At 39.5% G+C, this 14,310-nt stretch overlaps 1 protein-coding gene across 1 annotated transcript in view; it reads right to left on the minus strand.

Moving 5' to 3' along the window:
* The window catches only part of LOC126183326 (contactin), a 160,377-nt gene that overhangs the window by 51,144 nt on the left and 94,923 nt on the right, over positions 1-14,310 (minus strand). Inside the window, exons 15-16 of the mRNA XM_049925188.1 lie at positions 11,774-11,914; positions 5,849-6,084 (exon numbers count right to left, since the gene is read on the minus strand). Of these exons, the coding sequence (XP_049781145.1) occupies positions 5,849-6,084; positions 11,774-11,914 (377 nt within the window). The remainder of the gene's footprint in view (positions 1-5,848; positions 6,085-11,773; positions 11,915-14,310) is intronic.

Raw genomic sequence — 14,310 nt, forward strand, 5'->3', positions numbered from 1 at the left:
ATTGATGAGAGCAACGCCAGGCGAAGGCGACTGCAGAGAGACAAATTATTTGAATGTTCCAGTAGCAGGAAAGCATTTATTGGCCCAAAGTGTGGCTAATATCATGCACTAGAAGTGATTTTAAATGAATTTGTTAAGGAACAGAGTCAGAAATTCCTGCTTTTGAACGCCGAAATTTTAAAAGTTAAGGCACATGAAATTGCTAGAGAGCAAAAAATCGAAAATTTTAAGGCTAGTCGCAGCTGGATTGATCTCTTTATGAAGCACTGGGGTTTTTCACTTTGGAAGCAAACTTCAGTTGCACAAAAGCTGCCGAAAAATTATGAAGAAAAACTTGTGGAATTTCAGCGCTTCATAATTAGGTTGTTGTGGTCTTCAGTCCTGAGACTGGTTTGATGCAGCTCTCCATGCTACTCTATCCTGTGCAAGCTTCTTCATCTCCCAGTACCTACTGCAACCTACATCCTGAATCTGCTTAGTATATTCATCTCTTGGTCTCCCCCTACGATTTTTACCCTTCACGCTGCCCGCCAATACTAAATTGGTGATCCCTTGATGCCTCAGAACATGTCCTACCAACCGATCCCTTCTTCTGGTTAAGTTGTGCCACAAACTTCTCTTCTCCCCAGTCCTATTCAATACTTCCTCATTAGTTATGTGATCTACCCATCTAATCTTCAGCATTCTTCTGTAGCACCACATTTCGAAAGCTTCTATTCTCTTCTTGTCCAAACTATTTACCGTCCATGTTTCACTTCCATACATGGCTACACTCCATAAAAATACTTTCAGAAATGACTTCCTGACACTTAAATCTATACTCGATGTTAACATATTTCTCTTCTTCAGAAACGCTTTCCTTGCCATTGCCAGTCTACATTTTATATCCTCTCTGCTTCGACCATCATCAGTTATTTTGCTCCCCAAATAGCAAAACTCCTTTACTACTTTCAGTGTCTCATTTCCTAATCTAATACCCTCAACATCACCCGACTTAATTCGATTACATTCCATTATCCTCGTTTTAATTTTGTTGATGTTCATCTTATATCCTCCCTTCAAGACACCATCCATTCCGTTCAACTGCTCTTCCAAGTCCTTTGCTGTCTCTGACAGAATTACAATGTCATCGGCGAACCTCAAAGTTTTTATTTCTTCTCCATGGATTTTAATACCTACTCCGAATTTTTCTTTTGTTTCCTTTACTGCTTGCTCAATATACAGATTGAATAACATCGGGGAGAGGCTACAACCCTGTCTCACTCCCTTCCCAACCACTGCTTCCCTTTCATGTCCCTCGACTCTTATAACTGCCATCTGGTTTCTGTACAAATTGGAAATAGCCTTTCGCTCCCTGTATTTTACCCCTGCCACCTTTAGAATTTGAAAGAGAGTATTCCAGTCAACATTGTCAAAAGCTTTCTCCAAGTCTACGAATGCTAGAAACGTAGGTTTGCCTTTCCTTAATCTTTCTTCTAAGATAAGTCGTAAGGTCAGTATTGCCTCACGTGTTCCAGTATTTCTATGGAATCCAAACTGATCTTCCCCGAGGTCGGCTTCTACTAGTTTTTCCATTCGTCTGTAAAGAATTCGTGCTAGTATTTTGCTGCTGTGGCTTATTAAACTGATTGTTCGGTAATTTTCACATCTGTCAACACCTGCTTTCTTTGGGATTGGAATTATTACATTCCTCTTGAAGTCTGAGGGTATTTCGCCTGTTTCATACATCTTGCTCACCTGATGGTAGAGTTTTGTCAGAACTGGCTCCCCCAAGGCCGTCAGTAGTTCCAATGGAATGTTGTCTACTCCGGGGGCCTTGTTTCGACTCAGGTCTTTCAGTGCTCTGTCAAACTCTTCACGCAGTATCGTATCTCCCATTTCATCTTCATCTACATCCTCTTCCATTTCCATAATATTGTCCTCAAGTACATCACCCTTGTATAGACCCTCTATATACTCCTTCCACCTTTCTGCTTTCCCTTCTTTGCTTAGAACTGGGTTTCCATCTGAGCTCTTGATGTTCATACAAGTGGTTCTCTTATCTCCAAAGGTCTCTTTAATTTTCCTGTAGGCAGTATCTATCTTACCCCTAGTGAGATAAGCCTCTAGATCCTTACATTTGTCCTCTAGCCATCCCTGCTTAGCCATTTTGCACTTCCTGTCGATCTCATTTTTGAGACGTTTGTATTCCTTTTTGCCTGCTTCATTTACTGCATTTTTATATTTTCTCCTTTCACCAATTAAATTCAATATTTCTTCTGTTACCCAAGGCTTTCTACTAGCCCTCGTCTTTTTACCTACTTGATCCTCTGCTGCCTTCACTACTTCATCCCTCAAAGCTACCCATTCTTCTTCTACTGTATTTCTTTCCCCCATTCCTGTCAATTGTTCCCTTATGCTCTCCCTGAAACTCTGTACAATCTCTGGTTCTTTCAGTTTATCTAGGTCCCATCTCCTTAAATTCCCACCTTTTTGCAGTTTCTTCAGTTTTAATCTACAGGTCATAACCAATAGATTGTTGTCAGAGTCCACATCTGCCCCTGGAAATGTCTTACAATTTAAAACCTGGTTCCTAAATCTCTGTCTTACCATTATATAATCTATCTGATACCTTTTAGTATCTCCAGGGTTCTTCCATGTATACAACCTTCTATCATGATTCTTAAACCAAGTGTTAGCTATGATTAAGTTATGTTCTGTGCAAAATTCTAACAGGCGGCTTCCTCTTTCATTTCTTAGCCCCAATCCATATTCACCTACTACGTTTCCTTCTCTCCCTTTTCCTACACTCGAATTCCAGTCACCCATGACTATTAAATTTTCGTCTCCCTTCACTATCTGAATAATTTCTTTTATTTCGTCATACCTTTCCTCAATTTCTTCGTCATCTGCAGAGCTAGTTGGCATATAAACTTGTACTACTGTAGTAGGTGTGGGCTTCGTATCTATCTTGGCCACAATAATGCGTTCACTATGCTGTTTGTAGTAGCTTACCCGCATTCCTATTACGGCCGTAGTTTCCCCTTGCTTTCAGCCGTTCGCAGTACCAGCACAGCAAGGCCGTTTTGGTTATTGTTACAAGGCCAGATCAGTCAATCATCCAGACTGTTGCCCTTGCAACTACTGAAAAGGCTGCTGCCCCTCTTCAGGAACCACACGTTTGTCTGGCCTCTCAACAGATACCCCTCCGTTGTGGTTGTACCTACGGTACGGCTATCTGTATCGCTGAGGCACGCAAGCCTCCCCACCAACGGCAAGGTCCATGGTTCATGGGGGGGGGGGGGGGGGGGGGGGCATAATTAAGTGGTGCACAGAAAAGCAATACCTTATTGGTCAGATAGGAAATGCTGACCAAACTCCTGTATATTTTGACATGCTGTCAAATTATACGGTTGACGCCAAAGGAAAGAAAGACTTAAGTGTTCTTACATCAGTGGGTGAGAAACAGCTGATGTCCGTGATGCTTGCTTGCACAGCAGATGGACATAAATTACCCCCATTCATAGTTTTCAAGCGAAAGACTTTACCATCATCGAAAGGGTTTCCAAAAACTGTAATTGTACGAGCAAACGAAACTGGGTGGTTTTCGGAGGACATGGTGCTGGAACGGATTAGACGTGTGTGGAATCGTCGTCCTGGCACAATGCTTGGTTTACGCAGTCTGTTGGTATTAGATGCGTGCACAGGCCATGCAACATCTGCACTAAAATGAAAATTAGAGGAAAGCAAAACGCACTTGGCAGTAATTCCAGGCAGGATGACATCAATTCTGCAACCACTTGACGTCTGTTTCAATAAACCATTTAAGGAAATGCTAAAACACATGTACACAGACTGGCTTTAGAAAGCAACAGACAACTGACATGAACAGGACGTGTAGAACGCACAAGTTTGTCACAAGTGTGCCAATGGATTTACGATGCATGGAAATGTGTTCCAAATCAGACTGTGCAACAAGCATTTAAAAAATGTTCGATATCCAATGTACTAGATGGTACAGAGGACGATGCTCTGTATAAAGAAATGAGCAACAAAGAATCGAGTGATAGTGATTCAGAATCATGACTGATATTTTAAACACTGTTGGCAATATATGTGACAAACAAGTGAGAGATGTGAGGTGCTGAGACTTCAGAACTGATTACAGCACTGCAACAAAAGCCGGTTCCAGCATCAACACTAACATGTTACTGGCTTCTGTGTTAACATTGTATGTTAGTGTGCTACCACCTGCTTTTGTGTTGTGTTCTGTTACCGCCTCGACTACAAGTTTCTTTTTATTAAAGAACGTCACAAAAATGGCGTTGTTCACCATGTGACAATCTGTTGTGCCGTGGAGTGCTGTCAAATAGTCAGGTCTTGGAATTGCTCTGGAGGATGCATGAATTTTACAAAAAAGAAAAATAATTTATTTCTATTTGTGGGCATGCATCGTATCCTACCAATAAAGTTTTAAAGCATAACTCACAAACTCTAGGACTCAGTCAGAAAACGGGTACAAGGAAAGAGGTGCTATTTCATGGACTGCACAATACTGAAGTAAATAGTGTTGAACAAGTTGGAGAAAACAGTATGGTTTTAAGAACTCCTGAAAAAAAAAAAAAAAAAAAAAAAAAAAAAAAAGCAAGCAGCTTCGTCCAGTTACAGATCTCAGTTACAGATCTCGATTCTTTCCAAACTCATGCAATTTGTCAACACATTTATGGGTATTATAGCAGGAAAGAATACCCCACAATAATGTAGTTGCTAAATTCTTTAAAAAGAATGTGATATTTTCTTAGGGAAAAAATGTTACTTAAAATGGTATTAAGAAGTATGGGCTTCCACTTTAAAAAGTTAGATGCAGAAAAACTGTTATGCAAAACAGCTCACATCGTTGCAGCTCATAGCATTTTTCTACACAAAATTGTAGGAAAGGATATAAACTTAATTATTTGGTTATCTGAAACCTGGGTCAGCACTGGAGAATCAATTGATAAATGCTGGACAGATGATACTCTGAACAGCAGTGGTCATCAGCCAACAGGAAGAGGATCCCAATTACTAGTGGCCCATGCAGGTTCTTCAAATGGCTTTGTGTGTGAAGGACTTTAAGTTTTTTCATAAAAACACCTATGACTATCACGAGGATTTGGACCATCTGTGATTTTAGACAAAACTCCCATCACTAGTGGCCACAAAGAAACTATGGAGCAGTGGTTGCAAGCGAGACATTGCTGACATAAGCATGACAAAGCTGTTGTTATATTTGCTCATAAAACAAAATAAGCCTGTGATACCTACATATGTTGTAGATGAAACTGCAGGGGTTCGGTCTTATCACTGGCATTTTAACTCAACTGAATAGGTTTGGAGTGTGTTAAGGCATATATTAGAAATAACAACAAGATTTTTACAATAACAGAACTGGAAAGACTGCTACGTGAAGGTCTTGCTAACGTAGACATCACCTCATGGAAGAAGAAAGTAGACCATGTTGGTAGCCTAATACAAGAAGCACAGACTACAGACAGAATTATAAATGAGAACAAAGAATGAATGATTTCTTGTGATGATGATGATGATGTGATGGCGATGGTGGTGATGGTGATGATGATGAAGATGACAGTTTTGGTGCCAATTCCAACGATAGTGAATGTGAACTGGATGGAACAACGCCACTGACATAGTAAATTGGCAAATATAAATGTATATAGAATTAATTCTTTCTCTGCAACTGAGTAGGCTATACATCTTTTGCTTTATTTCGTTCTAGGATTATGGATAGCATGTTCTCTGGCATGCTTAGCTTTACACTGTTATACCATGTTTTAACTGCAGCTGGATAAGTAATTATACGGATACCTACATCCCATGTGATGGTCAGGTCACCAATTTTCCCACCACCACCTCCAACATTTGATGGTGCTTTGTAAGGAACATCAGCAGGTGTGTTGTAAATAGGTGATGGTGCAGATGGAGGTCCATAACCGAGAGCATTTGCAGCCGATACTCTAAATTCATAGCCAGACCAGGGTGACAGAACATTTTCCACTGTAGCTTCTTTACGGCCATTGTAAAGATGAACTTCTTTTGCTTCTACATCTGTAAAAATTAACATTTGATGAGTTTCACTTAAGGGACACAACAATTGGGTCATTACCACTCACACCATTTTTACTATGGAACAAGCTCAGTTTAATTAAATAAAGTAACAGCAATAAAACAGTAAGAGTCAGAGAAAATAATGCTTAAAAAGTTAAAAAACCTACATTACATGTGACTAATTACACAGTAAAAAATTATAAAAAGGTCAGATGGAGATACCTCGTTGACCACTGGCACTAAATTGAACCAAATTCTCTGACACATATTAGAAGATACTACCTAATAATTTTGACCAAAGTTTCAGAAACATATAAAACTTTAAAACCTATTTCACCATGACCTTAGTGATACCTAAAATAGAGGTAACCTGAACAAATTCTTCTCCCCTTTTCTGATAAAACAGGCAACCAATTAAAGTGTTGTGTATTGAAACTGGTGTACCACAAGCACTATAAGCTGGTAGCACCTCTTCCTAAAGGAGTTATTTATTTACTATAGAGTGTTGCCTTGTTGTTAGTGTCATTTAAGAGCAGAACTCCATTGGCACTCATTAGTTTGACACAGTAGTTTTTAATTTCATCAAAAATTATTTTTATTTTTCCATATGAAGAATCTACCCTTCCAATGACCATTTCTTCTTTGATTTCTTCACATTTATCCTGCAGCTATTCTGCTTTAACTTGTGTGCACCTTCTATTGATTTCATTCCTAAGTGGCTTTCATTGCTGTATTCCTTTCGTTGCTGAATATTTTTGAATTTTCTTCTTCTTTTTATCAACTGAAGTACGTCTTCTGTTACCCACATCACCTCTTACCTACATCTACATCACTTCTCTGCAATCCACAATCAGATGCCTGGCAGAGGATAAAACTGTCCTCCACATTTTCAGGAAGTATTAGTAAACTGTATGTTAAAACAAGTACCAACCTTCTGTAGTATGCTACCGAATTTGTTCTCCATGTTGTTCATCCCTGTGACTACCCGCTAATTTTGCAGTTCAGCTGTGTCCATACCCATGATTTAATTACAGCTTAAACCCCCTTACTGAATTTAAAGATGGGACTACAATTAGAGTTTAACACCCTGGTGACAATGAGTTCATTAAAGATGGAGCACAAGCTCAGAATCGAGGAAGGAAACTGGCTGTGTTCTTTCCATCTTTCCGGTGTTTGACTTAAAAGATTTAAGGAAATGAGGGGACAACTAAATCTGGAAAGCCAGATAGGGATTTGAACTGCTATCCTCCCAAATGTTAGTCCAGTGTGCTCGCCACTACTCCACTTCTGGTAAATTGACATTATGGTTGTTGGGCTACTCTACAGTCACTGGATACTGCCCCAGATCTTTGGTGTGCAAAATTGTACCAGTTTCTATCAAAAAATTGCCAAAGAGTGTGCTTTTTTTAAATTTCAGATTCCTAGCAAATTTTCCAAACATTGATGTATACACAAAAGGACATATTTTCAAAAGATCCCCCTATAAGTTGTTGTTGTTGTGGTCTTCAGTCCTGAGACTGGTTTGATGCGGCTCTCCATGCTACTCTATCCTGTGCAAGCTTCTTCATCTCCCAGTATCTACTGCAACCTACATCCTTCTGAATCTGCTTAGAGTATTCATCTCTTGGTCTCCCTCTACGATTTTTACCCTCCACACTGCCCTCCAATGCTAAATTTGTGATCCCTTGATGCCTCAAAACATGTCCTACCAACCGATCCCTTCTTCTAGTCAAGTTGTGCCACAAACTTCTCTTCTCCCGAATCCTATTCAATACCTCCTCATTAGTTACGTGATCTACCCACCTTATCTTCAGCATTCTTCTGTAGCACCACATTTCGAAAGCTTCTATTCTCTTCTTGTACAAACTAGTTATCGTCCATGTTTCACTTCCATACATGGCTACACTCCATACAAATACTTTCAGAAACGACTTCCTGACACTTAAATCTATACTCGATGTTAACAAATTCCTCTTCTTGAGAAACGCTTTCCTTGCCATTGCCAGTCTACATTTTATATCCTCTCTACTTCGACCATCATCGGTTATTTTACTCCCTAAATAGCAAAACTCCTTTACTACTTTAAGTGTCTCATTTCCTAATCTAATTCCCTCAGCATCACCCGACTTAATTTGACTACATTCCATTATCCTCGTTTTGCTTTTGTTGATGTTCATCTTATATCCTCCTTTCAAGACACTGTCCATTCCGTTCAACTGCTCTTCCAAGTCCTTTGCTGTCTCTGACAGAATTACAATGTCATCGGCGAACCTCAAAGTTTTTACTTCTTCTCCATGAATTTTAATACCTACTCCGAGTTTTTCTTTTGTTTCCTTTACTGCTTGCTCAATATACAGATTGAATAACATCGGGGAGAGGCTACAACCCTGTCTTACTCCTTTCCCAACCACTGCTTCCCTTTCATGCCCCTCGACTCTTATAACTGCTATCTGGTTTCTGTACAAACTGTAAATAGCCTTTCGCTCCCTGTATTTTACCCCTGCCACCTTCAGAATTTGAAAGAGAGTATTGCAGTTAACATTGTCAAAAGCTTTCTCTAAGTCTACAAATGCTAGAAACGTAGGTTTGCCTTTTCTTAATCTTTCTTCTAAAATAAGTCGTAAGGTCAGTATTGCCTCACGTGTTCCAACATTTCTACGGAATCCAAACTGATCTTCCCCGAGGTCGGCTTCTACCAGTTTTTCCATTCGTCTGTAAAGAATTCGCGTTAGTATTTTGCAGCTGTGACTTATTAAACTGATAGTTCGGTAATTTTCACATCTGTCAACACCTGCTTTCTTTGGGATTGGAATTATTATATTCTTCTTGAAGTCTGAGGGTATTTCGCCTGTCTCATACATCGTGCTCACCAGATGGTAGAGTTTTGTCATGACTGGCTCTCCCGCGGCCATCAGCAGTTCAAATGGAATGTTGTCTACTCCCGGGGCCTTGTTTCGACTCAGGTCTTTCAGTGCTCTGTCAAACTCTTCACGCAGTATCTTATCTCCCATTTCGTCTTCATCTACATCCTCTTCCATTTCCATAATATTGTTCTCAAGTACATCGCCCTTGTATAAACCCTCTATATACTCCTTCCACCTTTCTGCCTTCCCTTCTTTGCTTAGAACTGGGTTGCCATCTGAGCTCTTGATATTCATACAAGTGGTTCTCTTATCTCCAAAGGTCTCTTTAATTTTCCTGTAGGCAGTATCTATCTTACCCCTAGTGAGACAAGCCTCTACATCCTTACATTTGTCCTCTAGCCATCCCTGCTTAGCCATTTTGCACTTCCTGTCGATATCATTTTTGAGACGTTTGTATTCCTTTTTGCCTGCTTCATTTACTGCATTTTTATATTTTCTCCTTTCATCAATTAAATTCAATATTTCTTCTGTTACCCATGGATTTCTATTAGCCCTCGTCTTTTTACCTACTTGATCCTCTGCTGCCTTCACTACTTCATCCCTCAGAGCTACCCATTCTTCTTCTACTGTATTTCTTTCCCCCATTCCTGTCAATTGTTCCCTTATGCTCTCCCTGAAACTCTCTACAACCTCTGGTTCTTTCAGTTTATCCAGGTCCCATCTCCTTAAATTCCCACCTTTTTGCAGTTTCTTCAGTTTCAATCTGCAGTTCATAACCAATAGATTGTGGTCAGAATCCACATCTGCCCCAGGAAATGTCTTACAATTTAAAACCTGGTTCCTAAATCTCTGTCTTACCATTATATAATCTATCTGATACCTTTTAGTATCTCCAGGATTCTTCCAGGTATACAACCTTCTTTTATGATTCTTGAACCAAATGTTGGCTATGATTAAGTTATGCTCTGTGCAAAATTCTACAAGGCGGCTTCCTCTTTCATTCCTTCCCCCCAATCCATAGTCACCTACTATGTTTCCTTCTCTCCCTTTTCCTACTGACGAATTCCAGTCACCCATGACTATTAAATTTTCGTCTCCTTTCACTACCTGAATAATTTCTTTTATCTCGTCATACATTTCATCTATTTCTTCATCATCTGCAGAGGTAGTTGGCATATAAACTTGTACTACTGTAGTAGGCATGGGCTTTGTGTCTATCTTGGCCACAATAATGCGTTCACTATGCTGTTTGTAGTAGCTAACCCGCACTCCTACTATTTTATTCATTATTAAACCTACTCCTGAATTACCCCTATTTGATTTTGTATTTATAACCCTGTAATCACCTGACCAAAAGTCTTGTTCCTCCTGCCACCGAACTTCACTAATTCCCACTATATCTAACTTTAACCTATCCATTTCCCTTTTTAAATTTTCTAACCTACCTGCCCGATTAAGGGATCTGACATTCCACGCTCCGATCCGTAGAACGCCAGTTTTCTTTCTCCTGATAACGACGTCCTCCTGAGTAGTCCCCACCCGGAGATCCGAATGGGGGACTATTTTACCTCCGGAATATTTTACCCAAGAGGACGCCATCATCATTTAATCATACAGTAGAGCTGCATGTCCTCGGGAAAAATTACGGCTGTAGTTTCCCCTTGCTTTCAGCCGTTCGCAGTACCAGCACAGCAAGGCCGTTTTGGTTAATGTTACAAGGCCAGATCAGTCAATCATCCAGACTGTTGCCCCTGCAACTACTGAAAAGGCTGCTGCCCCTCTTCAGGAACCACATGTTTGTCTGGCCTCTCAACAGATACCCCTCCGTTGTGGTTGCACCTACGGTACGGCCATCTGTATCGCTGAGGCACGCAAGCCTCCCCACCAGCGGCAAGGTCCATGGTTCATAAGTATATATTCATAAGTATATATTCATATTCTAGCACTGAAGGGTACAGTTACAGTCATTAAATTTTGATATAATAGCACCCCACTTTGGAGGGGTAGTCTGTCAAGCATTCTACATTGTGCAAGTATAATACTCCGTGACAGCCAACTCAAACCATTCAGAGTATTGGTACTATGACTGCTGCATCAATACTAGATACGAGGGACAGACAAAATGATGTCAACTGAGCCTGTCACGCCTGCATAATTGTGTTGCAATTTAGGTGCATCAGCTGCCCCAAAGGTTGTCTGCTATTGATTATTTTTCCACCACTCCAGTGGCCCATTGCCAATTTGAGATTTTTTCCCACTTTTAGAATAGAAGTTTCTATCATCCACATGATCCAGGCAATTAAGCCAAGATCTATACTTTCATGCAATGCACCAAATTCACTATCACAGGCAATAACGGACACTGAAACAAGCCAGACTTTACAGTAATGAAGTACTGATGGTGCTGACCAGTCTCCAACATGGGAAACTCAGGTTATCCAAAGTACATTCTGAGTCCTTGAATAAAAAATGTGGACCGAGTGTTCAAATACTTATGGGGTAGGCAGAAGGTTAAGGTTATGCTTTTGCCATGAGTAGCCTCATTAGAGACTGACATGGATGCAAAAAAGGGGGGAAAGATCTGGTAATGACCTCACTAGTGGAACTATCTGAGTAGTCATCTGATTTCAGAAAAGTTTGATAGACATAATATTTTGGGGCCTGGACTCATCATCTTTCACTGCAACACATCACTAACACATTTCAAGTTGCAAAAACAACTCATCACATGTACATTATAACTTAATCTATGACATGTTATTCAATTAATTCCAAATAAAAATAACAAATGGAACAATAACTAAATGGAGAGTGAAATTACTTACTTTGAGAAAGATTCATCCACGTGTTATTCCATCTTGTACGCCCCGAAATTGTGTAGTGCAATATTGGATTGCCATTTGTAGCTCCATCTGTCCACTGAATAGTTGCTGATGTTTTCTTTATGTCTGTTACCTGGACTCCACCTGACATAAATCCAACAAAAACATTAAAAAATGGTAACACATTTTCTTCTGCACAAATAAACACCTGAGTTTTTGGTGTAGCCAAATTTCGTGTATCTTTAATTCTTTAAATTATAGACTTCTGTGTGACCTCACTCAAACAAGAAAATAATAATTGTTGGGAAAAAAGAAAGGATAGTGGTATTAAAAACAACTTAATAGATTTTTATAAACCAATTAATACGCAGAGAATGCTACTTGGACTGCACCTGTCCAATTAATGTTAAACGTTCAACAAATAATATGGTGGTTATACCCTCTTTTGAAACCATACAGTCTTCCTTACACCAAATGCATTTCGTTTTATTTAAAAGCACTGGCAGTGGTCACAGTAGCAATTCTGGTTTTATTTACATGTTGGTTTAGTGAGGCCACAAACAGTTATCATATTTAAAATTATTTTTTGGTATTAAAGTTTTTCTGGCTCTGAGGTGTAGCATCTCTACATAATACCTATTTAGATGAGACATTACAGCCGTGATCGGATGTGCAGTATGAGTCACGCACAGGACAGCTGGCATCAGATTGCTCGAGAGTATGTAGTTTTTATGTGAGCTGATAGAGGTCACTAGATGACAGACACTGTTTGAGCAGCAGTCAACCTACTGTTAATTTTATTTATGGTTCTGTTTGTTTAATTTTCTAACTGTTTATTAACTGCTACAATGATTGTGCTTGGTTATGAAAGTGAATGAAGATGCGAATGTGAAATACTGTTTGTATAAAGTTTTTAAACTACACAGTTAAGTAATTGGTCATGTGAGGAATGTTCGAGAATGAAGTGTGTGTTAGTCATCTGTACTGAGGAATTTGTTACAAACTATTTAGTCAGTTTATGGTCTTGCGGAAATGAAATTATGATTTCAGTAAAGCAGTTTTGTTCTACATCTACATGATTACTCTGCAATTCACATTTAAGTGCTTGGCAGAGGGTTCATTGAACCACAATCATACTATCTCTCTACCATTCCACTCCCGAACACCGCGCGGGAAAAACGAACACCTAAACCTTTCTGTTCGAGCTCTGATTTCTCTTATTTTATTTTGATGATCATTCCTACCTATGTAGGTTGGGCTCAACAAAATATTTTCGCATTCGGAAGACAAAGTTGGTGACTGAAATTTCGTAAATAGATCTCGCCGTGACAAAAAAGTCTTTGCTTTAATGACTTCCATCCCAACTCGCGTATCATATCTGCCACACTGTCTCCCCTATTATGTGATAATACAAAACGAACTGCCCTTTTTTGCACTCTTTCGATGTCCTCCGTCAATCCCACCTGGTAAGGATCCCACACCGCGCAGCAATATTCTAACAGAGGACGAATGAGTGTAGTGTAAGCTGTCTCTTTAGTGGACTTGTTGCATCTTCTAAGTGTCCTGCCAATGAAACGCAACCTTTGGCTCGCCTTCCCCACAATATTATCTATGTGGTCTTTCCAACTGAAGTTGTTCATAATTTTAACACCCAGGTACTTAGTTGAATTGACAGCCTTGAGAATTGTACTATTTATCGAGTAATCTAATTCCAACGGATTTCTTTTGGAACTCATGTGGATCACCTCACACTTTTCGTTATTTAGCGTCAACTGCCACCTGCCACACCATACAGCAATCTTTTCTAAATCGCTTTGCAACTGATACTGGTCTTCGGATGACCTTACTAGATGATAAATTACAGCATCATCTGTGAACAACCTAAGAGAACTGCTCAGATTGTCACCCAGGTCATTTATATAGATCAGGAACAGCAGAGGTCCCAGGACACTTCCCTGGGGAACACCTGATAGCACTTAAGAGGGAATTAATTTTATATTTGTGGGTTTTCAAAATTTATTTTAGTAATTTACTGTTCTGGCTCAGCAATGAATTTTGCTTGGTTCTGTACATATGTGCAGGATTGAGCGAGCTTGATTTTGCTTTGTAAATGGCTGTGATGTTTCTCTGTCAATCAGAAATTAGCATATTCACATGTATTTTGGGAACTACAAGCTTCTTTTGTGTAAAGAGATGAGTAGAGTCAGAGCTAGGACATCACAGTGATCAGACCTACTGATATGTGCTCTGTTTAAAATTATTAATACTGTGATGTCTTGGTAATAAAATGTTCGCGAAGTGCTGTAAAGTGTGGAATGGAGTTTGAATTAAAGCACAGTATCAAATTTGGAACATTTGATGAAATTTAAATAATTAAATTCCACATGGCGTGTTGCTTACTCGCGAACTTGAACATTTTGTTCTGCGAGACTGATTATAGCAACATTTGAATGAGCTGTTCTAAAAGAAACAATCCATTTGTAAACTTTTGGTGAAGAATAATTCATAATTAACATAACTGGCAACAGTTGTGAACGATG

This window comes from Schistocerca cancellata, chromosome 4 (assembly GCF_023864275.1).
Source record: "Schistocerca cancellata isolate TAMUIC-IGC-003103 chromosome 4, iqSchCanc2.1, whole genome shotgun sequence".
Taxonomy (NCBI): Eukaryota; Metazoa; Arthropoda; class Insecta; order Orthoptera; family Acrididae; genus Schistocerca; species Schistocerca cancellata.